The 24,267-nt window shown below is 60.3% G+C and overlaps 1 protein-coding gene across 2 annotated transcripts; it reads left to right on the forward strand.

Moving 5' to 3' along the window:
- Positions 1–4,215: 4,215 nt before the first annotated feature.
- On the forward strand, positions 4,216–23,640 carry RFX5 (regulatory factor X5). 2 transcript variants are annotated; one of them, XM_040332281.1, is made up of 10 exons: positions 4,216–4,317; positions 13,852–13,986; positions 14,108–14,141; positions 14,464–14,546; positions 16,902–17,021; positions 17,124–17,240; positions 17,536–17,617; positions 19,164–19,362; positions 19,464–19,564; positions 22,348–23,640. In XM_040332281.1, the coding sequence occupies exons 2-10, from the start codon at positions 13,871–13,873 to the stop codon at positions 23,278–23,280; spliced, it is 1,785 nt and encodes a 594-aa protein (XP_040188215.1). In that variant the 5' UTR covers positions 4,216–4,317; positions 13,852–13,870; the 3' UTR covers positions 23,281–23,640. The 2 variants fall into 2 exon arrangements, with proteins under 2 accessions (XP_040188215.1, XP_040188214.1); XM_040332280.1 differs by lacking the exon at positions 4,216–4,317 and adding an exon at positions 4,324–4,495.
- The last annotated feature ends 627 nt before the right edge of the window (positions 23,641–24,267 follow it).

Genomic DNA, 24,267 nt, shown 5'->3' on the forward strand with positions numbered 1-24,267 from the left:
ACCACCAGACTCAACACCGACACTCCTGACCCCACCCCCAAACTCAACAGTGCCACTCCTGACCCCACCCCAAACTCAACACCGCCACTCCTGACCCCACCCCCAGACTCAACACCGCTACACTCCTGACCCCACCCCCAGACTCAACACCGCCACTCCTGACCCCACCCCCAGACTCAACACCGCCACTCCTGACCCCACCCCCAAACTCAACACCGCCACTCCTGACCCCACCCCCAGACTCAACACCGCCACTCCTGACCCCACCCCCAGACTCAACACCGCCACTCCTGACCCCACCCCCAGACTCAACACCGCCACTCCTGACCCCACCCCCAAACTCAACACCGCCACTCCTGACCCCACCCCCAGACTCAACACCGCCACTCCTGACCCCACCCCCAAACTCAACACCGCCACTCCTGACCCCACCCCCAGACTCAACACCGCCACTCCTGACCCCACCCCCAGACTCAACACCGCCACTCCTGACCCCACCCCCAGACTCAACACCGCCACTCCTGACCCCACCCCCAGACTCAACACCGCCACTCCTGACCCCACCCCCAAACTCAACACCGCTACACTCCTGACCCCACCCCCAGACTCAACACCGCCACTCCTGACCCCACCCCCAGACTCAACACCGCCACTCCTGACCCCACCCCCAAACTCAACACCGCCACTCCTGACCCCACCCCCAGACTCAACACCGCCACTCCTGACCCCACCCCCAGACTCAACACCGCCACTCCTGACCCCACCCCCAGACTCAACACCGCCACTCCTGACCCCACCCCCAAACTCAACACCGCCACTCCTGACCCCACCCCCAGACTCAACACCGCCACTCCTGACCCCACCCCCAAACTCAACACCGCCACTCCTGACCCCACCCCCAGACTCAACACCGCCACTCCTGACCCCATCCCCAGTTTCAACACCGCCACTCCTGACCCCACCCCCAGACTCAACACCGCCACTCCTAACCCCACCCCCAAACTCAACACCGCCACTCATGACCCCACCTCCAGACTCAACAGTGCCACTCCTGACCCCACCCCCAAACTCAACACCGCCACTCATGACCCCACCTCCAGACTCAACAGTGCCACTCCTGACCCCACCCCCAAACTCAACACAGCCACTCCTGACCCCACCCCCAGACTCAACACCGCCACTCCTGACCCCACCCCCAGACTCAACATCGCCACTCCTAACCCCACCCCCAAACTCAACACCGCCACTCATGACCCCACCCCCAGACTCAACACCGCCACTCCTAACCCCACCCCCAGACTCAACACCGCCACTCCTAACCCCACCCCCAAACTCAACACCGCCACTCATGACCCCACCTCCAGACTCAACAGTGCCACTCCTGACCCCACCCCCAAACTCAACACCGCCACTCATGACCCCACCTCCAGACTCAACAGTGCCACTCCTGACCCCACCCCCAAACTCAACACCGCCACTCATGACCCCACCTCCAGACTCAACAGTGCCACTCCTGACCCCACCCCCAGACTCAACACTGCCACTCCTGACCCCCAAACTCAACAGTGCCACTCCTGACCCCCAAACTTAACACCGCCACTCCTGACCCCACCCCCAGACTCAACACCGCCACTCCTGACCCCACCCCCAGACTCAACACCGCCACTCCTGACCTCACCCCCAGACTCAACACTGCCACTCCTGACCCCAACCCCCGACTCAACACTGCCACCTCTGACCTCACCCCCAGACTCAACACTGTAACCCCACCCCCAAACTCAACACAGCCACTCCTGACCCCACCCCCAAACTCAACAGTGCCACTCCTGACCCCACCCCCAAACTCAACAGTGCCACTCCTGACCCCACCCCCAGACTCAACACCGCCACTCCTGACCCCACCCCCCGACTCAACACCGCCACTCCTGACCCCACCCCCCGACTCAACACCGCCACTCCTGACCCCACCCCCCGACTCAACACCGCCACTCCTGACCCCACCCTCAGACTCAACACTACCACTTCTGACCTCACCCCCCGACTCAACACCGCCACTCCTGACCCCACCCCCAGACTCAACACCGCCACTCCTGACCCCACCCCCAGACTCAACACCGCCACTCCTGACCCCACCCCCAGACTCAACACCGCCACTCCTGACCTCACCCCCAGACTCAACACTGCCACTCCTGACCCAACCCCCGACTCAACACTGCCACCTCTGACCTCACCCCCAAACTCAACACTGTGACCCCACCCCCAGACTCAACACTGTAACCCCACCCCCAAACTCAACACAGCCACTCCTGACCCCACCCCCAAACTCAACAGTGCCACTCCTGACCCCACCCCCAAACTCAACAGTGCCACTCCTGACCCCACCCCCAGACTCAACACCGCCACTCCTGACCCCACCCCCAAACTCAACACTACTACCTCTGACCCCGCCCCCCAGACTCAACACCGCTACTCCTGACCCCACCCCCAGACTCAACATCGCCACTCCTGACCCCACCCCCAGCCTCAACACCGCCACTCCTGACCCCACCCCCAGAATCAACACGGCCACTCCTGACCACACCCCCAGACTCAACACGCCCACTCCTGACCCCACCCCCAGACTCAACACCGCCACTCCTGACCCCACCTCCAGACTCAACACTGCCACCTCTGACCCCACCCCCAGACTCAACACTGTGACCCCACCCCCAGACTCAACACTGTAACCCCACCCCCAGACTCAACACATCCACTCCTGACCCCACCCCCAGACTCAACACAGCCACTCCTGACCCCACCCCCAGACTCTACACTGCCGCCCCTGACCCCACCCCCAGACTCAACACCGCCACTCCTGACCCCACCCCCAGACTCAACACAGCCACTCCTGACCCCACCCCCAAACTCAACAGTGCCACCCCTGACCCTACCCCCAGACTCAACACCGCCACTCCTGACCCCACCCCCAGACTCAACACCGACACTCCTGACCCTACCCCCAGACTCAACACTGCTACTCCTGACCCCACCCCCAGACTCTACACTGCCGCCCCTGACCCCACCCCCAGACTCAACACCGCCACTCCTGACCCCACCCCCAGACTCAACACTGCCACTCCTGACCCCACCCCCAGACTCAACACCGCCACCCCTGTCCCCAGACTCAACACCGACACTCCTGACCCCACCCCCAGACTCAACACCAACACTCCAGACCCCACCCCCAGGCCGCCCCTGACTCCACCCCCAGACTCAACACTCTGACCCCACCCCCAGGCTCAACACTGTGACCCCACCCCCAGACTCAACACTGTGACCCCACCCCCAGACTCAACACTGTGACCCCACCCCCAGACACAACACTGTGACCCCACCCCCAGACTCAACACTCTGACCCCACCCCCAGACTCAACACTGTGACCCCACCCCCAGGCTCAACACTGTAACACCACCCCCAGACTTAACACTCTGACCCCACCCCCAGGCTCAACACTCTGACCCCACCCCCAGACTCAACACTCTGACCCCACCCCCAGACACAACACTCTGACCCCACCCCCAGACACAACACTCTGACCCCACCCCCAGACTCAACACTCTGTCCCCACCCCCAGACTCAACACTCTGTCCCCGCCCCCAGACTCAGTACTGTGGGGGTGATGCTGATCCTCTGAGGGGAACGATCCCCTCCTCCAACCCTGACCCCAGAGTCACCCCTGACCTCTGACCCCCCCCCCCCATATGGGGGATTGTGGAGATACTTGGTCCAAGAGCTTGCAATCTACAATCCCCACCGCTCAGGGCGGAGCTACAAACAGCATGCTGGGACTTGTAGTTCTCCCCATAGAGATAATAGTACATTGAATACATTATATTATTATTATTTGTGTCTCTCAGGGCATGCTGGGACTTGTAGTCCCTCCATAGAGATAATAGTATTAGAATTGAATATATTATATTATTATTATCAATGCTGGGACTTGTAGCCCCGCCCCTGATCCTACTGATTGGTGTTTTGGTGACTGGGTGTGTTCCCCTTTAAGAGAGAGGCGTGGCCTCCTTACTCCACCGCCCGCCAACCACCCTTGAATGTTGTGACACGGCGCAGCCGCCCCTGTTTGGCGCCCTCCGCGCTCCGACCAATCGCTATTCCGTTACTAGGCAGAGGTCGGAATATTAGCCAATGAGGGCGCAGGAATATTGTGTTTCCGGGGAAGAGCGGTTTTGAAAACCAATCAGAAATCCAGCAGAGGGAAGGGGGTGGTGGCGGCGGCGGCCAATCAGAAAAGCGGAGAGTGCGGAGGCTCCGGAGCGGCGGTAGGTGATTCCCGGGAATGGCGCCACTGGCCGGGAGGGGGGTCACTGGGAGAGCAGAGCGGGCCCCTCCACGCCCCCATGTGGGAGGGGCCACCCGAGAGGCAACAAACCCCGCCCACTTATGGGCTGACAGCGGGCTGAGGGTCAGAAATCACCTCAGAGAGGAGCCGGGTGATGTGTGAGGAGAGAACACCCGCCAAACCGATCCGTGGGGTCACCAGACACGGGGCGTCCCCATCTGTGGGGTCACCAGACACGGGGCGTCTCCATCTGTGGGGTCACCAGACACGGGGCGTCCCTATCTGTGGGGTCACCAGACACGGGGCGTCCTCACCTGTGGGGTCACCAGACACGGGGCGTCTCCATCTGTGGGGTCACCAGACACGGGGCGTCCCTATCTGTGGGGTCACCAGACACGGGGCGTCCTCACCTGTGGGGTCACCAGACACGGGGCGTCTCCATCTGTGGGGTCACCAGACACGGGGCGTCTCCACCTGTGGGGTCACCAGACACGGGGCGTCCTCACCTGTGGGGTCACCAGACACGGGGCGTCCTCACCTGTGGGGTCACCAGACACGGGGCGTCCTCACCTGTGGGGTCACCAGACACGGGGCGTCCTCACCTGTGGGGTCACCAGACACGGGGCGTCTCCATCTGTGGGGTCACCAGACACGGGGCGTCCCCACCTGTGGGGTCACCAGACACGGGGCGTCTCCACCTGTGGGGTCACCAGACACGGGGCGTCCCTATCTGTGGGGTCACCAGACACGGGGCGTCTCCATCTGTGGGGTCACCAGACACGGGGCGTCCCTATCTGTGGGGTCACCAGACACGGGGCGTCTCCATCTGTGGGGTCACCAGACACGGGGCGTCCCTATCTGTGGGGTCACCAGACACGGGGCGTCTCCATCTGTGGGGTCACCAGACACGGGGCGTCCTCACCTGTGGGGTCACCAGACACGGGGCGTCCCTATCTGTGGGGTCACCAGACACGGGGCGTCCTCACCTGTGGGGTCACCAGACACGGGGCGTCCTCACCTGTGGGGTCACCAGACACGGGGCGTCCCCACCTGTGGGGTCACCAGACACGGGGCGTCCTCATCTGTGGGGTCACCAGACACGGGGCGTCTCCACCTGTGGGGTCACCAGACACGGGGCGTCTCCACCTGTGGGGTCACCAGACACGGGGCGTCCTCACCTGTGGGGTCACCAGACACGGGGCGTCCTCACCTGTGGGGTCACCAGACACGGGGCGTCCTCACCTGTGGGGTCACCAGACACGGGGCGTCTCCACCTGTGGGGTCACCAGACACGGGGCGTCTCCACCTGTGGGGTCACCAGACACGGGGCGTCCTCATCTGTGGGGTCACCAGACACGGGGCGTCTCCACCTGTGGGGTCACCAGACACGGGGCGTCTCCATCTGTGGGGTCACCAGACACGGGGCGTCTCCACCTGTGGGGTCACCAGACACGGGGCGTCCTCACCTGTGGGGTCACCAGACACGGGGCGTCTCCACCTGTGGGGTCACCAGACACGGGGCGTCCTCACCTGTGGGGTCACCAGACACGGGGCGTCCTCACCTGTGGGGTCACCAGACACGGGGCGTCTCCATCTGTGGGGTCACCAGACACGGGGCGTCTCCATCTGTGGGGTCACCAGACACGGGGCGTCTCCATCTGTGGGGTCACCAGACACGGGGCGTCCTCACCTGTGGGGTCACCAGACACGGGGCGTCTCCATCTGTGGTGTCACCAGACACGGGGCGTCTCCACCTGTGGGGTCACCAGACACGGGGCGTCCTCACCTGTGGGGTCACCAGACACGGGGCGTCCTCACCTGTGGGGTCACCAGACACGGGGCGTCTCCACCTGTGGTGTCACCAGACACGGGGCGTCCTCACCTGTGGGGTCACCAGACACGAGGCGTCCTCACCTGTGGGGTCACCAGACACGGGGCGTCTCTATCTGTGGGGTCACCAGACACGGGGCGTCCCCATCTGTGGGGTCACCAGACACGAGGCGTCCTCACCTGTGGGGTCACCAGACACGGGGCGTCCTCACCTGTGGGGTCACCAGACACGGGGCGTCCTCACCTGTGGGGTCACCAGACACGGGGCGTCCTCACCTGTGGGGTCACCAGACACGGGGCGTCCTCACCTGTGGGGTCACCAGACACGAGGCGTCCTCACCTGTGGGGTCACCAGACACGGGGCGTCCTCATCTGTGGGGTCACCAGACACGGGGCGTCTCCACCTGTGGGGTCACCAGACACGGGGCGTCCTCACCTGTGGGGTCACCAGACACGGGGCGTCCTCACCTGTGGGGTCACCAGACACGGGGCGTCCTCATCTGTGGGGTCACCAGACACGGGGCGTCCTCACCTGTGGGGTCACCAGACACGGGGCGTCCTCACCTGTGGGGTCACCAGACACGGGGCGTCTCCACCTGTGGGGTCACCAGACACGGGGCGTCCTCACCTGTGGGGTCACCAGACACGGGGCGTCCTCACCTGTGGGGTCACCAGACACGGGGCGTCCTCACCTGTGGGGTCACCAGACACGGGGCGTCTCCACCTGTGGGGTCACCAGACACGGGGCGTCCTCACCTGTGGGGTCACCAGACACGGGGCGTCTCCACCTGTGGGGTCACCAGACACGGGGCGTCCTCACCTGTGGGGTCACCAGACACGGGGCGTCCTCACCTGTGGGGTCACCAGACACGGGGCGTCCTCACCTGTGGGGTCACCAGACACGGGGCGTCCTCACCTGTGGGGTCACCAGACACGGGGCGTCCCCATCTGTGGGGTCACCAGACACGGGGCGTCCTCATCTGTGGGGTCACCAGACACGGGGCGTCCTCACCTGTGGGGTCACCAGACACGGGGCGTCCTCACCTGTGGGGTCACCAGACACGGGGCGTCTCCACCTGTGGGGTCACCAGACACGGGGCGTCCTCACCTGTGGGGTCACCAGACACGGGGCGTCTCCACCTGTGGGGTCACCAGACACGGGGCGTCCTCACCTGTGGGGTCACCAGACACGGGGCGTCTCCATCTGTGGGGTCACCAGACACGGGGCGTCTCCATCTGTGGGGTCACCAGACACGGGGCGTCTCCATCTGTGGGGTCACCAGACACGGGGCGTCTCCACCTGTGGGGTCACCAGACACGGGGCGTCTCCATCTGTGGGGTCACCAGACACGGGGCGTCCCCACCTGTGGGGTCACCAGACACGGGGCGTCTCCACCTGTGGGGTCACCAGACACGGGGCGTCTCCACCTGTGGGGTCACCAGACACGGGGCGTCCTCACCTGTGGGGTCACCAGACACGGGGCGTCCCCACCTGTGGGGTCACCAGACACGGGGCGTCCTCACCTGTGGGGTCACCAGCTACGGGGGGGTCTCCACCTGTGGGGTCACCAGCTACGGGGCGTCCTCACCTGTGGGGTCACCAGACACGGGGCGTCCCCACCTGTGGGGTCACCAGACACGGGGCGTCCTCACCTGTGGGGTCACCAGACACGGGGCGTCCTCACCTGTGGGGTCACCAGACACGGGGCGTCTCCACCTGTGGGGTCACCAGACACGGGGCGTCTCCACCTGTGGGGTCACCAGACACGGGGCGTCTCCACCTGTGGGGTCACCAGACACGGGGCGTCTCCACCTGTGGGGTCACCAGACACGGGGCGTCTCCACCTGTGGGGTCACCAGACACGGGGCGTCCTCACCTGTGGGGTCACCAGACACGGGGCGTCCTCACCTGTGGGGTCACCAGACACGGGGCGTCCTCACCTGTGGGGTCACCAGACACGGGGCGTCTCCACCTGTGGGGTCACCAGACACGGGGCGTCCCTATCTGTGGGGTCACCAGACACGGGGCGTCCCTATCTGTGGGGTCACCAGACACGGGGCGTCCCTATCTGTGGGGTCACCAGACACGGGGCGTCTCCACCTGTGGGGTCACCAGACACGGGGCGTCTCCATCTGTGGGGTCACCAGACACGGGGCGTCCCTATCTGTGGGGTCACCAGACACGGGGCGTCCTCACCTGTGGGGTCACCAGACACGGGGCGTCCTCACCTGTGGGGTCACCAGACACGGGGCGTCCTCACCTGTGGGGTCACCAGACACGGGGCGTCCCCATCTGTGGGGTCACCAGACACGGGGCGTCCTCACCTGTGGGGTCACCAGACACGGGGCGTCCCCACCTGTGGGGTCACCAGACACGGGGCGTCTCCATCCGTGGGGTCACCAGACACGGGGCGTCTCCATCCGTGGGGTCACCAGACACGGGGCGTCTCCATCCGTGGGGTCACCAGACACGGGGCGTCCTCACCTGTGGGGTCACCAGACACGGGGCGTCCTCACCTGTGGGGTCACCAGACACGGGGCGTCCTCACCTGTGGGGTCACCAGACACGGGGCGTCCTCACCTGTGGGGTCACCAGACACGGGGCGTCCTCACCTGTGGGGTCACCAGACACGGGGCGTCCTCACCTGTGGGGTCACCAGACACGGGGCGTCTCCACCTGTGGGGTCACCAGACACGGGGCGTCTCCACCTGTGGGGTCACCAGACACGGGGCGTCTCCATCTGTGGGGTCACCAGACACGGGGCGTCCCCACCTGTGGGGTCACCAGACACGGGGCGTCTCCACCTGTGGGGTCACCAGACACGGGGCGTCCTCACCTGTGGGGTCACCAGACACGGGGCGTCCTCACCTGTGGGGTCACCAGACACGGGGCGTCCTCACCTGTGGGGTCACCAGACACGGGGCGTCCTCACCTGTGGGGTCACCAGACACGGGGCGTCTCCACCTGTGGGGTCACCAGACACGGGGCGTCTCTATCTGTGGGGTCACCAGACACGGGGCGTCCCCATCTGTGGGGTCACCAGACACGGGGCGTCCTCACCTGTGGGGTCACCAGACACGGGGCGTCCTCACCTGTGGGGTCACCAGACACGGGGCGTCTCCATCTGTGGGGTCACCAGACACGGGGCGTCCCTATCTGTGGGGTCACCAGACACGGGGCGTCCCTATCTGTGGGGTCACCAGACACGGGGCGTCTCCACCTGTGGGGTCACCAGACACGGGGCGTCCTCACCTGTGGGGTCACCAGACACGGGGCGTCTCCATCTGTGGGGTCACCAGACACGGGGCGTCCCCATCTGTGGGGTCACCAGACACGGGGCGTCCTCATCTGTGGGGTCACCAGACACGGGGCGTCCTCACCTGTGGGGTCACCAGACACGGGGCGTCTCTATCTGTGGGGTCACCAGACACGGGGCGTCCCTATCTGTGGGGTCACCAGACACGGGGCGTCCTCACCTGTGGGGTCACCAGACACGGGGCGTCCTCACCTGTGGGGTCACCAGACACGGGGCGTCCTCACCTGTGGGGTCACCAGACACGGGGCGTCCTCACCTGTGGGGTCACCAGACACGGGGCGTCCTCACCTGTGGGGTCACCAGACACGGGGCGTCTCCATCTGTGGGGTCACCAGACACGGGGCGTCTCCACCTGTGGGGTCACCAGACACGGGGCGTCTCCACCTGTGGGGTCACCAGACACGGGGCGTCTCCATCTGTGGGGTCACCAGACACGGGGCGTCCTCACCTGTGGGGTCACCAGACACGGGGCGTCCTCACCTGTGGGGTCACCAGACACGGGGCGTCTCTGTGGGGTCACCAGACACGGGGCATCTCCACCTGTGGGGTCACCAGACACGGGGCGTCTCCATCTGTGGGGTCACCAGACACGGGGCGTCTCTGTGGGGTCACCAGACACGGGGCGTCTCCACCTGTGGGGTCACCAGACACGAGGCGTCTCCATCTGTGGGGTCACCAGACACGGGGCGTCCTCACCTGTGGGGTCACCAGACACGGGGCGTCTCCACCTGTGGGGTCACCAGACACGGGGCGTCCTCACCTGTGGGGTCACCAGACACGGGGCGTCCTCACCTGTGGGGTCACCAGACACGGGGCGTCCTCACCTGTGGGGTCACCAGACACGGGGCGTCTCCACCTGTGGGGTCACCAGACACGGGGCGTCTCCATCTGTGGGGTCACCAGACACGGGGCGTCCCTATCTGTGGGGTCACCAGACACGGGGCGTCTCCACCTGTGGGGTCACCAGACACGGGGCGTCCTCACCTGTGGGGTCACCAGACACGGGGCGTCTCCACCTGTGGGGTCACCAGACACGGGGCGTCTCCATCTGTGGGGTCACCAGACACGGGGCGTCTCCATCTGTGGGGTCACCAGACACGGGGCGTCTCCACCTGTGGGGTCACCAGACACGGGGCGTCCTCACCTGTGGGGTCACCAGACACGGGGCGTCTCTATCTGTGGGGTCACCAGACACGGGGCGTCCTCACCTGTGGGGTCACCAGACACGGGGCGTCTCTATCTGTGGGGTCACCAGACACGGGGCGTCCTCACCTGTGGGGTCACCAGACACGGGGCGTCTCCACCTGTGGGGTCACCAGACACGGGGCGTCCTCACCTGTGGGGTCACCAGACACGGGGCGTCCTCACCTGTGGGGTCACCAGACACGGGGCGTCCTCACCTGTGGGGTCACCAGACACGGGGCGTCCTCACCTGTGGGGTCACCAGACACGGGGCGTCCTCACCTGTGGGGTCACCAGACACGGGGCGTCCTCACCTGTGGGGTCACCAGACACGGGGCGTCCTCACCTGTGGGGTCACCAGACACGGGGCGTCCTCACCTGTGGGGTCACCAGACACGGGGCGTCCTCACCTGTGGGGTCACCAGACACGGGGCGTCCTCACCTGTGGGGTCACCAGACACGGGGCGTCTCTGTGGGGTCACCAGACACGGGGCGTCTCCATCTGTGGGGTCACCAGACACGGGGCGTCTCCATCTGTGGGGTCACCAGACACGGGGCGTCTCCATCTGTGGGGTCACCAGACACGGGGCGTCTCCATCTGTGGGGTCACCAGACACGGGGCGTCTCTGTGGGGTCACCAGACACGGGGCGTCTCTGTGGGGTCACCAGACACGGGGCGTCTCTGTGGGGTCACCAGACACGGGGCGTCTCTGTGGGGTCACCAGACACGGGGCATCTCCACCTGTGGGGTCACCAGACACGAGGCGTCTCCATCTGTGGGGTCACCAGACACGGGGCGTCCTCACCTGTGGGGTCACCAGACACGGGGCGTCCCCACCTGTGGGGTCACCAGACACGGGGCGTCTCCACCTGTGGGGTCACCAGACACGGGGCGTCTCCATCTGTGGGGTCACCAGACACGGGGCGTCCTCACCTGTGGGGTCACCAGACACGGGGCGTCCTCACCTGTGGGGTCACCAGACACGGGGCGTCCTCACCTGTGGGGTCACCAGACACGGGGCGTCTCTATCTGTGGGGTCACCAGACACGGGGCGTCCTCACCTGTGGGGTCACCAGACACGGGGCGTCTCCATCTGTGGGGTCACCAGACACGGGGCGTCCTCACCTGTGGGGTCACCAGACACGGGGCGTCCTCACCTGTGGGGTCACCAGACACGGGGCGTCCTCACCTGTGGGGTCACCAGACACGGGGCGTCCTCACCTGTGGGGTCACCAGACACGGGGCGTCCTCACCTGTGGGGTCACCAGACACGGGGCGTCCTCACCTGTGGGGTCACCAGACACGGGGCGTCCTCACCTGTGGGGTCACCAGACACGGGGCGTCCTCACCTGTGGGGTCACCAGACACGGGGCGTCCTCACCTGTGGGGTCACCAGACACGGGGCGTCCTCACCTGTGGGGTCACCAGACACGGGGCGTCCTCACCTGTGGGGTCACCAGACACGGGGCGTCCTCACCTGTGGGGTCACCAGACACGGGGCGTCCTCACCTGTGGGGTCACCAGACACGGGGCGTCTCCACCTGTGGGGTCACCAGACACGGGGCGTCTCCACCTGTGGGGTCACCAGACACGGGGCGTCTCCACCTGTGGGGTCACCAGACACGGGGCGTCCTCACCTGTGGGGTCACCAGACACGGGGCGTCCTCACCTGTGGGGTCACCAGACACGGGGCGTCCTCACCTGTGGGGTCACCAGACACGGGGCGTCTCCATCTGTGGGGTCACCAGACACGGGGCGTCTCCACCTGTGGGGTCACCAGACACGGGGCGTCTCCACCTGTGGGGTCACCAGACACGGGGCGTCTCCACCTGTGGGGTCACCAGACACGGGGCGTCTCCACCTGTGGGGTCACCAGACACGGGGCGTCCCCACCTGTGGGGTCACCAGACACGGGGCGTCCCCATCTGTGGGGTCACCAGACACGGGGCGTCTATCTATCATGCTGCACTGACCAATCTACATTGGGGGGTTTAGACTCCACCCATCTCAGCTCAGGGGTGTCAGGGGGTGGAGTCTGAACACCCCAATGTCGATAGGTCAGAGCAGGAATGACCTCCAGTGTCCCTCACAGTCATAGGGGAGGGGCTGTGATGTGGGGGAAGGGGAGGAGCTGTGATGTGGGAAAGGGGAGGAGCTGTGATGTGGGATAGGGGAGCGGCTGTGATAAGGGGAAGAGCTGAGATGTGAACAGGAGGGGCTGTGATGTGGGAAAGGGGAGGGGCTGTGATGTGGGGGAGGGGCTGTGATAAGGGGAAGAGCTGAGATGTGAACAGGAGGGGCTGTGATGTGGGGGAAGGGGAGGAGCTGTGATGTGGGGGAAGGGGAGGAGCTGTGATGTGGGGGAAGGGGAGGAGCTGTGATGTGAGATAGGGGAGCGGCTGTGATAAGGGGAAGAGCTGAGAGGGGGGGGGGGTGCTGTGATGTGGGGAAGGGCTTTGATATGGAAAAGAGGAGGAGCTTTGATATGGAAAAGAGGAGGAGCTGTGATGTGAAGGGGAGGAGCTGTGATTTTTTTTTTTTAACAAACTTTATAAAAGTAGAGCAGGACACTGACAGCCCCCCTTCCACCTTATCTGCACCCTGTATGATGAGCCCCCTATCATAGGATTGGCAGAGGTCATACTGACTGCGGAGATCCACCAATGGCAGGTCAGGGGAGGGTCCAGCCCAACTGTGACGCCCCCCCCCCCCCCCAGCACGATGCTCTAGGCAGATGCCTCTTCTGCCTGGTCCTGACCATAACAATATGTTAAGGAGAATGAAGGGGGGGTAGGTATGGGTGGGAGGAGTAATGTGGGGGAAGGTCAGAAGCACAATGATGAGTGGGGGCAGGTTGTTGAGGGGGGGGGGGGTAGGTTTGGGTGGGGGTGTTAGGGGGGTAATGAGGGGGAAGGTCAGAAGCACAATGATTTTTTGAGGGGGGGGTAGGTTTGGGTGGGGGGAGTAATAAGGGGGAAGGTCAGAAGCACAATGAAGTTGGGGGGGGTAGGTATGGGTGGGGGTTTTAGGGGGGGTAGGTATGGGTGGGGGTGTTAGGTATGGGTGGGGGTGTAATAAGGGGGGGAAGGTGAGAAGCACAGTGATATTGGGGGGCGGGGTGATGAGGGCAGTACTGAGCACGCTCTGTAGAGAGTCAGCAGAGTGACTGTGGTGTCCCCGGCAGGTCCGGCACGCGGGAGGGGATGGCAGAGGACGCGCTCTATGAAAAGATCTCGAAGAAAGGGGGACTGACGGCGGGAGAATCGCAGGAGGACACCGAACCCATCAACCTTCTGCAGAAACTGCGCAGCCGCATCACGTGAGACTCCTCCCACCCTGAGTACCGCCTGACCCTGACCCCCCCCCCTCTGTATTGTGTGGTAATAATTACATGAACGTTCTCTGATCTCTGATTGTTTTTATTTATTTTTTATCAACAGGAAAGTCGTGCAAACCAAAGTGGACAGTATACTGGTACAGAACCTTGTGTGACCTCTGACCCTGAACCCCCCCTAGCTGTGTGTGTGTGTGTGTGTGACCTCTGACCCTGAACCCCCTGTGTGTGCGACCTCTGACCCTGAACCCCCTCTGTGTGCGACCTCTGACCCTGAACCCCCTTGCTGTGTGTGTGACCTCTGACCCCCCTCTGTGTGTGACCTCTGACCCTGAACCCCTCTGTGTGTGACCTCTGACCCTTGTTAAACTGTTTGTGACCTCCCCAACTCTCCCTGTATGTCCCGTTCCCCTCCCCCTCTTTACCTGTCCGCCCTCTGACCCTCTCGGTGTCGCCCTGCAGGGGGATGTCCAGAAGTTGACTGACTATGACAAGCTGTACCTGTACCTCCAGCTGCCGCCCGGCCCCAGCGGCCCCGACAAAAGGTAACCCCCCCCCGGGAACACACCGTTCTTGCTTTTGTGCCAGTGATATCCAATACTTCCCTGCCACGTATGTTGGGTAATAATTGGCCATCCTTTGGGGTGGGCGGGGCTATCCTTTTATGGGCTGTACCAGTGATATCCAATACTTCCCTGCCACGTATGTTGGGTAATAATTGGCCATCCTTTGGGAGTGGGCGGGACTATCCTTTATGGGCTGTGCCAGTGATATCCAATACTTCCCTGCCACGTATGTTGGGTAATAATTGGCCATCCTTCGGGAGTGGGCGGGACTATCCTTTATGGGCTGTGCCAGTGATAACCAATACTTTCCTGCCACGTATGTTGGGTAATAAGTGGCCATCCTTTGGGGTGGGCGGGACTTTCCATTATGGGCTGTGCCAGTGATAACCAATACTTCCCTGCCACGTATGTTGGGTAATAATTGGCCATCCTTTGGGGTGGGCGGGACTATCCTTTTATGGGCTGTACCAGTGATATCCAATACTTCCCTGCCACGTATGTTGGGTAATAATTGGTCATTCTTTGGGGTGGGCGGGGCTATCCTTTTATGGGCTGTACCAGTGATATCCAATACTTCCCTGCCACGCATGTTGGGTAAAATTGGCCATCCTTTGGGGTGGGCGGGGCTATCCTTTTATGGGCTGTACCAGTGATATCCAATACTTCCCTGCCACGCATGTTGGGTAATAATTGGCCATCCTTTGGGGTGGGCGGGGCTATCCTTTTATGGGCTGTACCAGTGATAACCAATACTTCCCTGCCACGTATGTTGGGTAATAATTGGCCATCCTTTGGGGTGGGCGGGACTTTCCATTATGGGCTGTGCCAGTGATATCCAATACTTCCCTGCCACGTATGTTGGGTAATAATTGGCCATCCTTTGGGGTGGGCGGGGACTATCCTTTTATGGGCTGTGCCAGTGATAACCAATACTTCCCTGCCACGTATGTTGGGTAATAATTGGCCATCCTTTGGGAGTGGGCGGGACTATCCTTTATGGGCTGTGCCAGTGATAACCAATACTTCCCTGCCACGTATGTTGGGTAATAATTGGCCATCCTTTGGGGTGGGCGGGGCTATCCTTTTATGGGCTGTACCAGTGATATCCAATACTTCCCTGCCACGTATGTTGGGTAATAATTGGCCATCCTTTGGGGTGGGCGGGACTTTCCATTATGGGCTGTGCCAGTTATAACCAATACTTCCCTGCCACGTATGTTGGGTAATAATTGGCCATCCTTTGGGGTGGGCGGGGACTATCCTTTTATGGGCTGTACCAGTGATATCCAATACTTCCCTGCCACGTATGTTGGGTAATAATTGGTCATTCTTTGGGGTGGGCGGGGCTATCCTTTTATGGGCTGTACCAGTGATATCCAATACTTCCCTGCCACGCATGTTGGGTAAAATTGGCCATCCTTTGGGGTGGGCGGGGCTATCCTTTTATGGGCTGTACCAGTGATATCCAATACTTCCCTGCCACGCATGTTGGGTAAAATTGGCCATCCTTTGGGGTGGGCGGGGCTATCCTTTTATGGGCTGTACCAGTGATAACCAATACTTCCCTGCCACGTATGTTGGGTAATAATTGGCCATCCTTTGGGGTGGGCGGGACTTTCCATTATGGGCTGTGCCAGTGATATCCAATACTTCCCTGCCACGTATGTTGGGTAATAATTGGCCATCCTTTGGGGTGGGCGGGGCTATCCTTTTATGGGCTGTGCCAGTGATAACCAATACTTCCCTGCCACGTATGTTGGGTAATAATTGGCCATCCTTTGGGAGTGGGCGGGACTATCCTTTATGGGCTGTGCCAGTGATATCCAATACTTCCCTGCCACGTATGTTGGGTAATAATTGGCCATCCTTTGGGATGGGCGGGACTATCCTTTTATGGGCTGTACCAGTGATATCCAATACTTCCCTGCCACGTATGTTGGGTAATAATTGGCCATCCTTTGGGGTGGGCGGGACTTTCCATTATGGGCTGTGCCAGTGATAACCAATACTTCCCTGCCACGTATGTTGGGTAATAATTGGCCATCCTTTGGGGTGGGCGGGACTATCCTTTTATGGGCTGTACCAGTGATATCCAATACTTCCCTGCCACGTATGTTGGGTAATAATTGGTCATTCTTTGGGGTGGGCGGGGCTATCCTTTTATGGGCTGTACCAGTGATATCCAATACTTCCCTGCCACGCATGTTGGGTAAAATTGGCCATCCTTTGGGGTGGGCGGGGCTATCCTTTTATGGGCTGTACCAGTGATAACCAATACTTCCCTGCCACGTATGTTGGGTAATATTTGGCTCCTCCCTCTCCTCCTCCGTACAGCCTGGATGTAGGATGCGTGACCACGGCGGAACACATGCACGCCTGTACGTGGATCCGGAACCACCTGGAGGAGCACACCGACACCTGCCTGCCCAAGCAGGATGTCTACGACGCCTATAAGTGAGTGGGGGGGCGTGGTCACAGGTCCCTGAGGGGGAGGGGGGGGGATCTAACCAATCGTGTCATGGTGAGCGCCATCTTTGTGTCTCTCTCTCTACACAGGCGATACTGCGACAACCTCTGCGGGCGACCGCTCAGCGTGGCCAACTTCGGGAAGATCATCCGGGAAATCTTCCCCAATATAAAGGCGAGGAGGCTGGGAGGACGCGGCCAGTCCAAATATCCTTCTGTGTGTGACCCGAGAAGAGGCGGAGCCAAGGTCTGGGGGGGCACAAAGGACGGGGTGACACCGAGGGGCCAGCTTGGGACGGCACGCCAAAGCGAGGCGGAACCGCACCGCTAGCGGGGGATGCTGGGAACTGCAGGTGTGGGAGGGGCTTGGGTTCTGATCGCCAGGCCAATGAGCTGGGGGGGGCGGGGTTGGTGGGAATCCTCCACCTGAAGCTCATTGGCTGACAAATGTTTTATTGGAATCAAAGCCGGAATATTGTAGATTCTCCTTAACCAATGAAACGTATTGCTACAGCGGCCTGCGGAGGAAGAGCATGGTGAGCATGCCGCCGCTCCCCAGCCTGGACCTGAAGATGACAGAAAGTGTAAGAATACCACCTCGCTCCTCCTTCCTGCACCCACCTCGCTCCTCCTTCCTGCACCCACCTCGCTCCTCCTTCCTGCACCCACCTCGCTCCTCCTTCCTGCACCCGCCCACCTCGCTCCTCCTTCCTGCACCCGCCCACCTCGCTCCTCCTTCCTGCACCCGCCCACCTCGCTCCTCCTTCCTGCACCCACCCACCTCGCTCCTCCTTCCTGCACCCGCCCACCTCGCTCCTCCTTCCTGCACCCGCCCACCTCGCTCCTCCTTCCTGCACCCGCCCACCTCGCTCCTCCTTCCTGCACCCGCCCACCTCGCTCCTCCTTCCTGCACCTGCCCACCTCGCTCCTCCTTCCTGCACCCGCCTCGCTCCTCCTTCCTGCACCCACCTCGCTCCTCATTCCTGCACCCGCCTCGCTCCTCCTTCCTGCACCCACCCACCTCGCTCCTCCTTCCTGCACCCACCCCACCTCGCTCCTCCTTCATGCACCCACCCCACTTCGCTCCTCCTTCATGCACCCACCCCACTTCGCTCCTCCTTAATGCACCCACCTCGCTCCTCCTTCATGCACCCACCTCACCCATCTCGCTCCTCTTTCAAGCACCCACTTCACTTCTCCTACCTGCATCCACTTCGCTCCTCTTTCATGCATCCACCTCACTCCTTCATACCCCAAGCCCTCCACGCTCCTCCATCCTACTTGTTGGTCCTTCATCTTTCCGCTCTATGCTTGCTTCTCCATCCTCCTTGCTCCTTCTTTGTTCCTCGTCCGCTATCCTCTTCGCTCCCTTTTCTCACTCCTTCCTTTTTCTTCACCCTCTTTGATCCTCCTCACTCCTCTTTTTTCTCATACACCATCCTCTCTCTTCATCCTCCATGCTCCTCGTTCCTCTTCCTCTATCCTCCTCATGTCTCTTCCCCAATTCTTCTTTTTCTTCCTCCTCCTCCTCCTCCCCCTCAATCCTCCTTCTTGCTTGTCTTCAATCTTCCTTCTCTTTGCTCCTCCTTCGTCTTCTCCTCTCTCGCCCATCATACATCGATCTGACGATCCTCCTCGTTCCTCTTCCTCTATCCTCCTCGTTCCTCTTCCTCTATCCTCCTCGTTCCTCTTCCTCTATCCTCCTCGTTCCTCTTCCTCTATCCTCCTCGTTCCTCTTCCTCTATCCTCCTCGTTCCTCTTCCTCTATCCTCCTCGTTCCTCTTCCTCTATCCTCTTCGCTCCCTTTTCTCACTCCTTCCTCTTTCTTCACCCTCCTTCTTTTTTTCTCGTACACCATCCTCTCTCTTCATCCTCCTCGTTCCTCTTCCTCTATCCTCCTCATGTCTCTTCCCCAATTCTTCTTCTTTTTCTACCTCCTCCTTAATCCTCCTCAATCCTCCTTCTTCTTGCTTGTCTTCAGTCTTCCTTCTCTTTGCTGCTCCTCCTCCTCCTCCTCCTCCTCCTCCTCCTCCTCCTCCTCCTCCTCCTCCTCCTCCATCCTCCTTCGTCTTCTCCTCTCTCGCCCATCATACATCGATCTGACGATCCCCCTCTCTCCTCCTCGTTCAGTCGGAGCTGACGGATCTGGTCCAGTCCTACAACAACGACGTGATAAACGCCTCCTGCGCTCTGATCTGTAATTGGGCGGAGAAGATCCTGAAGCGATCGTTCAACAACGTGGTGGAAGTGGCCCAATTCCTGATCCAGCAGCACATCATTAACCCCCGCAGCGCCAACGCCGAGCTCGTCCTCTCCATGGTCCTGTCAGGTGAGACTACGCCCCGCCCCCGCCGCGCCCGCTCCTCCCTCCTCGCTCATTCCTCAGTCTTTACTCCTCTGTCTTTTTTTTTCTCCTCTTCTCCGGAGCAGAAAACTCTCAGAGCGGCGGGCAGAAACTACAGAAGCAGCCGGCAGACGTGCCCGGGACAAAGAGGCCCCCATCCCCCGATAACAGCACGGCAGACAATAAGGTGAGCACTGGGGGGGGGGTAATATACGCGCCCCAAATACCTGACAAAGTATTTATCATTTTGTTTGGACGGTCCTGTGATTTACACACCACAGCGAGGCTGGTGGCTCCTCCCCCTTCCTGGATTTGGTTTACAGCTTCCTGTTAGGCCCTTTTGCTCACTCAGCAATAAACAGACATGTGATTGGGCCATTCATTGTGGGTGGAGCCCTGACACAGGAAGCTGTAAAGCTGAGACAGGAAACAGCCCAGTCACCTTTTGGTGGTGTGTGCGAGGAGCGAGTCTGGCCGAACACTTCTTCCTCAATCCTCCTTTTTCCTCTATATCCTTCTTCTTCTTCTTCTTCTTCTTCTTCTTCTTCTTCTTCTTCTTCTTCTTCTTCTTCTTCTTCTTCTTCTTCTTCTTCTTCTTCTTCTTCTTCTTCTTCTTCTTCTTCTTCTTCTTCTTCTTCTTCTTCTTCTTCTTCTTCTTCTTCTTCTTCTTCTTCTTCTTCTTCTTCTTCTTCTTCTTCTTCTTCTTCTTCTTCTTCTTCTTCTTCTTCTTCTTCTTCTTCTTCTTCTTCTTCTTTCTCTTCCTCAATCTTCCTCCCTTTTTCCTCAATTCTCTTCCTTCTTCCTCAATCTTCCTCCCTTTTTCCTCAATTCTCTTCCTTCTTCCTCAATCTTCCTCCCTTTTTCCTCAATTCTCTTCCTTCTTCCTCAATCTTCCTCCATCTTCCTCCCTTTTTCCTCAATTCTCTTCCTTCTTCCTCAATCTTCCTCCCTTTTTCCTCAATTCTCTTCCTCCCTTTTCCTCTTCCTTTATCCTCCACCCTTTTTTCCTCTTCCTCAATCCTCCTCCTTCCTCAATCCCAGCAGCGGTTCGTCCATAGAGGGCGCCGGAGTGCCGCCCCCTCAGGCTCTCGCACAGCCACTGATTACAATACATAAATTTGTGCATTGCATGAATCTATGTATTTTCGCCGCTGCCGCCCACTATTCAGAAGGTTGGATGGTGAGCGCCGGCCACCTGAATAACGGCAGCTGGTTGGCTGTGTGGAAGTTCCTATCAGAGCCCTCAGGCTGTAGTCGGCTTCCGAATGCTTATCCTCGGGATGTACCGGCGGTGTGTTCCTTGGATAAGACTGACAGGCATCTCAGCCAATCAGGTTCACTTACCGGTAACCTGATTGGCTGAAGCTTAATCGAGGGTGGGAGAAGCACGGCTGACCCCCTGAAAGGTAAGTGCCAGGCGGGGGGGGGCATTTTACAGGTTACAGTGGCGACAATTGCGGGGCACAGTGGCGACAATTGATGGGCACAGTGGTAACAATTGATGGCACAGTGAGGCTGCAATTGTTTTTTTGAGCACCAGTCTTCCTTCTTCTTTTCTCCTTCTTCTTTCCTCCTTCCCTTCTTCTCCTTCTCCTTCCTCCCTTCTTCTCCTTCTCCTTCCTCCCTTCTTCTCCTTCTCCTTCCTCCCTTCTTCTCCTTCTCCTTCCTCCCTTCTTCTCCTTCTCCTTCCTCCCTTCTTCTCCTTCTCCTTCCTCCCTTCTTCTCCTTCTCCTTCCTCCCTTCTTCTCCTTCTCCTTCCTCCCTTCTTCTCCTTCTCCTTCCTCCCTTCTTCTCCTTCTCCCTCCTTCCTCCCTTCTTCTCCTTCTCCCTCCTTCCTCCCTTCTTCTCCTTCTCCTTCCTCCCTTCTTCTCCTTCTCCCTCCTTCCTCCCTTCTTCTCCTTCTCCCTCCTTCCTCCCTTCTTCTCCTTCTCCTTCCTCCCTTCTTCTCCTTCTCCTTCCTCCCTTCTTCTCCTTCTCCTTCCTCCCTTCTTCTCCTTCTCCTTCCTCCCTTCTTCTCCTTCTTCCTTCTCCCTCCTTCCTCCCTTCTTCTCCTTCTCCTTCCTCCCTTCTTCTCCTTCTCCCTCCTTCCTCCCTTCTTCTCCTTCTCCCTCCTTCCTCCCTTCTTCTCCTTCTCCCTCCTTCCTCCATTCTTCTCCTTCTCCTTCCTCCCTTCTTCTCCTTCTCCTTCCTCCCTTCTTCTCCTTCTCCTTCCTCCCTTCTTCTCCTTCCTCCCTTCTTCTCCTTCTCCTTCCTCCCTTCTTCTCCTTCTCCTTCCTCCCTTCTTCTCCTTCTCCTTCCTCCCTTCTTCTCCTTCTCCTTCCTCCCTTCTTCTCCTTCTCCTTCCTCCCTTCTTCTCCTTCTCCTTTCTCCTTCTTCTCCTTCTCCTTCTTCTCCTTCTCCTTCTCCTTCTTCTCCTTCTCCTTCTTCTCCTTCCTCCCTCCCTTCTTCTCCTTCTCCTTCCTCCCTCCCTTCTTCTCCTTCTTCTCCTTCTTCTCCTTCCTCCCTCCCTTCTTCTCCTTCTTCTTCTCCTCCTTCTTCTTCTCCTCCTTCTTCTTCTCCTCCTTCTCCTTCTTCTCCTTCTCCTTCTTCTCCTTCTTCTCCTCCTTCTTCTTCTTCTTCTTCTTCTTCTTCTTCTTCTTCTTCTTCTTCTTCTTCTTCTTCTTCTTCTTCTTCTTCTTCTTCTTCTTCTTCTTCTTCTTCTTCTTCTTCTTCTTCTTCTTCTTCTTCTTCTCCTTCTTCTTCTCCTTCTTCTCCTTCTTCTTCTCCTTCTTCTTCTCCTCCTTCTTCTCCTCCTTCTTCTCCTCCTTCTTCTCCTCCTTCTTCTCCTCCTTCTTCTCCTCCTTCTTCTCCTCCTTCTTCTCCTCCTTCTTCTCCTTCCTCTTTTCGTTTTCATCTTTCTTCTTCCTCAGTCTTCTTGTTATGGAACTATAGAAAACTAAACCCTCACTTTTTTTTTCTTTTTTTTTTTAGAACAAGAAGTCTCCCCCAAATCCGCACCCGGTCAGCCCCCCGCAGGTGAAGAAGCGCCCCCCCGAGCCGCAGAAGGCAGCCAGCAGCCCCCGGGTGGACGCCTTGGTCGCCAAGCTTCCAGTCCTCCGGCCCCGCCTCCCCACAGAAGAAAAGTTCATCAGTTCCAGCCCGCCGGTCCGATTCCCCCCTCCAGTCCTGGCTTCCAACATCATCCCCGGGCACTTGAAGGTGTCGCCTTTGCCGTTTGCTGCCGTCCCGCCGGTAGTGCCGCTGGCGGTCACCGCTGGGGTGAACGGGACGGGGTTGGTCCCTCAGCCGGTGGCCCAGCCCGTCATCAGTATGATCCTTCCCGACATGGTCAACTTGGAGCCCCACGCCCTTCCAAAATCCAACCAGAACGGCCTCAAAGAGCTGGCGGGCGGCTCGGGCGCCGAGAACAAATCGGCCAAACGGCTCGCGGCCTCCCCGGAGGAGGGACAGTCGAGAAGAAAGCGGGGTCGCCCGCGGAAGGTGGACACTCATCCTAACCCCGGCAAAGGGCCGTCAACGTCTATGGCACAGCTGGGGAGGATGGCGGTGGAAATCCCCGGCACGACGCAAATTAGAGACGATGCCCAGGACCTTGTCGGCTCCTCGGCCCCGCCGGCCGCCATCACACAAGGAGACGACACCGCAGTGCCGCTGGCGACCGGAGAAGAGATCCGTCAGCTGGAGGCGCCGCAGCTCACGCCGCTTTCTTTCGGCCAGGCCGAGGCGACCCAGTCCACCCCCGAGGCCAGGAGGGGGGACGTCGTGCCGAACCAGGTCAGCGTCATCCAAGATGGCCGACAGAGCCTGGTTCAGTGGACCGTACGGACTGCAGAGCAGAGGAGTAGCCGAGAGGAAGGGTTCGCGGCGGATGAATTGGAATGGGAAAGGATCCAAGTGGACTGACAGACTCCTCCTCCTCCCCCCTGCATGAATCCCTGAGCAGGAACAGTTCCGCCCTTTCCCCGCCCCCTGCCCTCCCCCCACCCCCTGGCCAACCCGGGAGGAGCCTGCGTCCAGGAAGGGACACAGACGTCTACCAATCCGCCAGGGGATTGGACGCAGGAAAAGAGCCATAGCCCCGCCCCCCCTGTTTATGACATGTTGATAGGTTTTCAGATGACATCATCCCATTTCTACCAGCGGAGCGTAATGGACTCGGTGACACTCCCAGCTTACGCCCCGCCCCTCTCCCCGCCCCCTCCATTGTTTGTATCATATGTCAGCCCTTCACACTTCCATAAAAGGAACATTTCTTACAAAGCAGATGTGGGTGGAGTCTTTCTTGTGGCCGGGGATCCATCAGATTATTATTGCTCTCTGTTTCCCTGTGACAGCCTCTAATTTCTTGTGCTGGTGTCACCGGGACAGGAAGTGAAGTGATATCCCCCCCCCCCCCATGGGCACAGACAGCAATGATTAAGTAGACAGAGGGGGTGGGGCTCCAGCATTGGGGTCAGTGTGGTGGGGCTCCAGCACAGGTCGGGAGGGTGGAGTTCTAGGATGGGTGAGTGGGGTGGGTCAAAGGGGTGGGGCTGCAATTTTGGACAGTGAGGTGGGGCGGAGCTCCAGCATAGGTCAGGAGGGTGGAGCTCTAGGATGGGTGAGTGGGGTGGGGCTCCAGCGTGGGTCAGGAGGGCGGAGCTCTAGGATGGGTCAGTGGGGTTGGGCTCCAGCGTGGGTCGGGAGGGTGGAGTTCTAGGATTGGGTGGGGCTGCAATATTGGACAGTGAGGTGGGGAGCGGAGCTCCAGCATAGGTCAGAAGGGGGCGGAGCTCTAGGATGGGTCAGTGGGGCTCCAGCATAGGTCGGGAGGGTGGAGTTCTAGGGTGGGGGTGGGGCTGCAACGTTGGACAATGAGGTGGAGCTCCAGCATAGGTCAGGAGTGCAGAG

Source organism: Rana temporaria, chromosome 13, assembly GCF_905171775.1.
Source record: "Rana temporaria chromosome 13, aRanTem1.1, whole genome shotgun sequence".
NCBI lineage: Eukaryota > Metazoa > Chordata > Amphibia > Anura > Ranidae > Rana > Rana temporaria.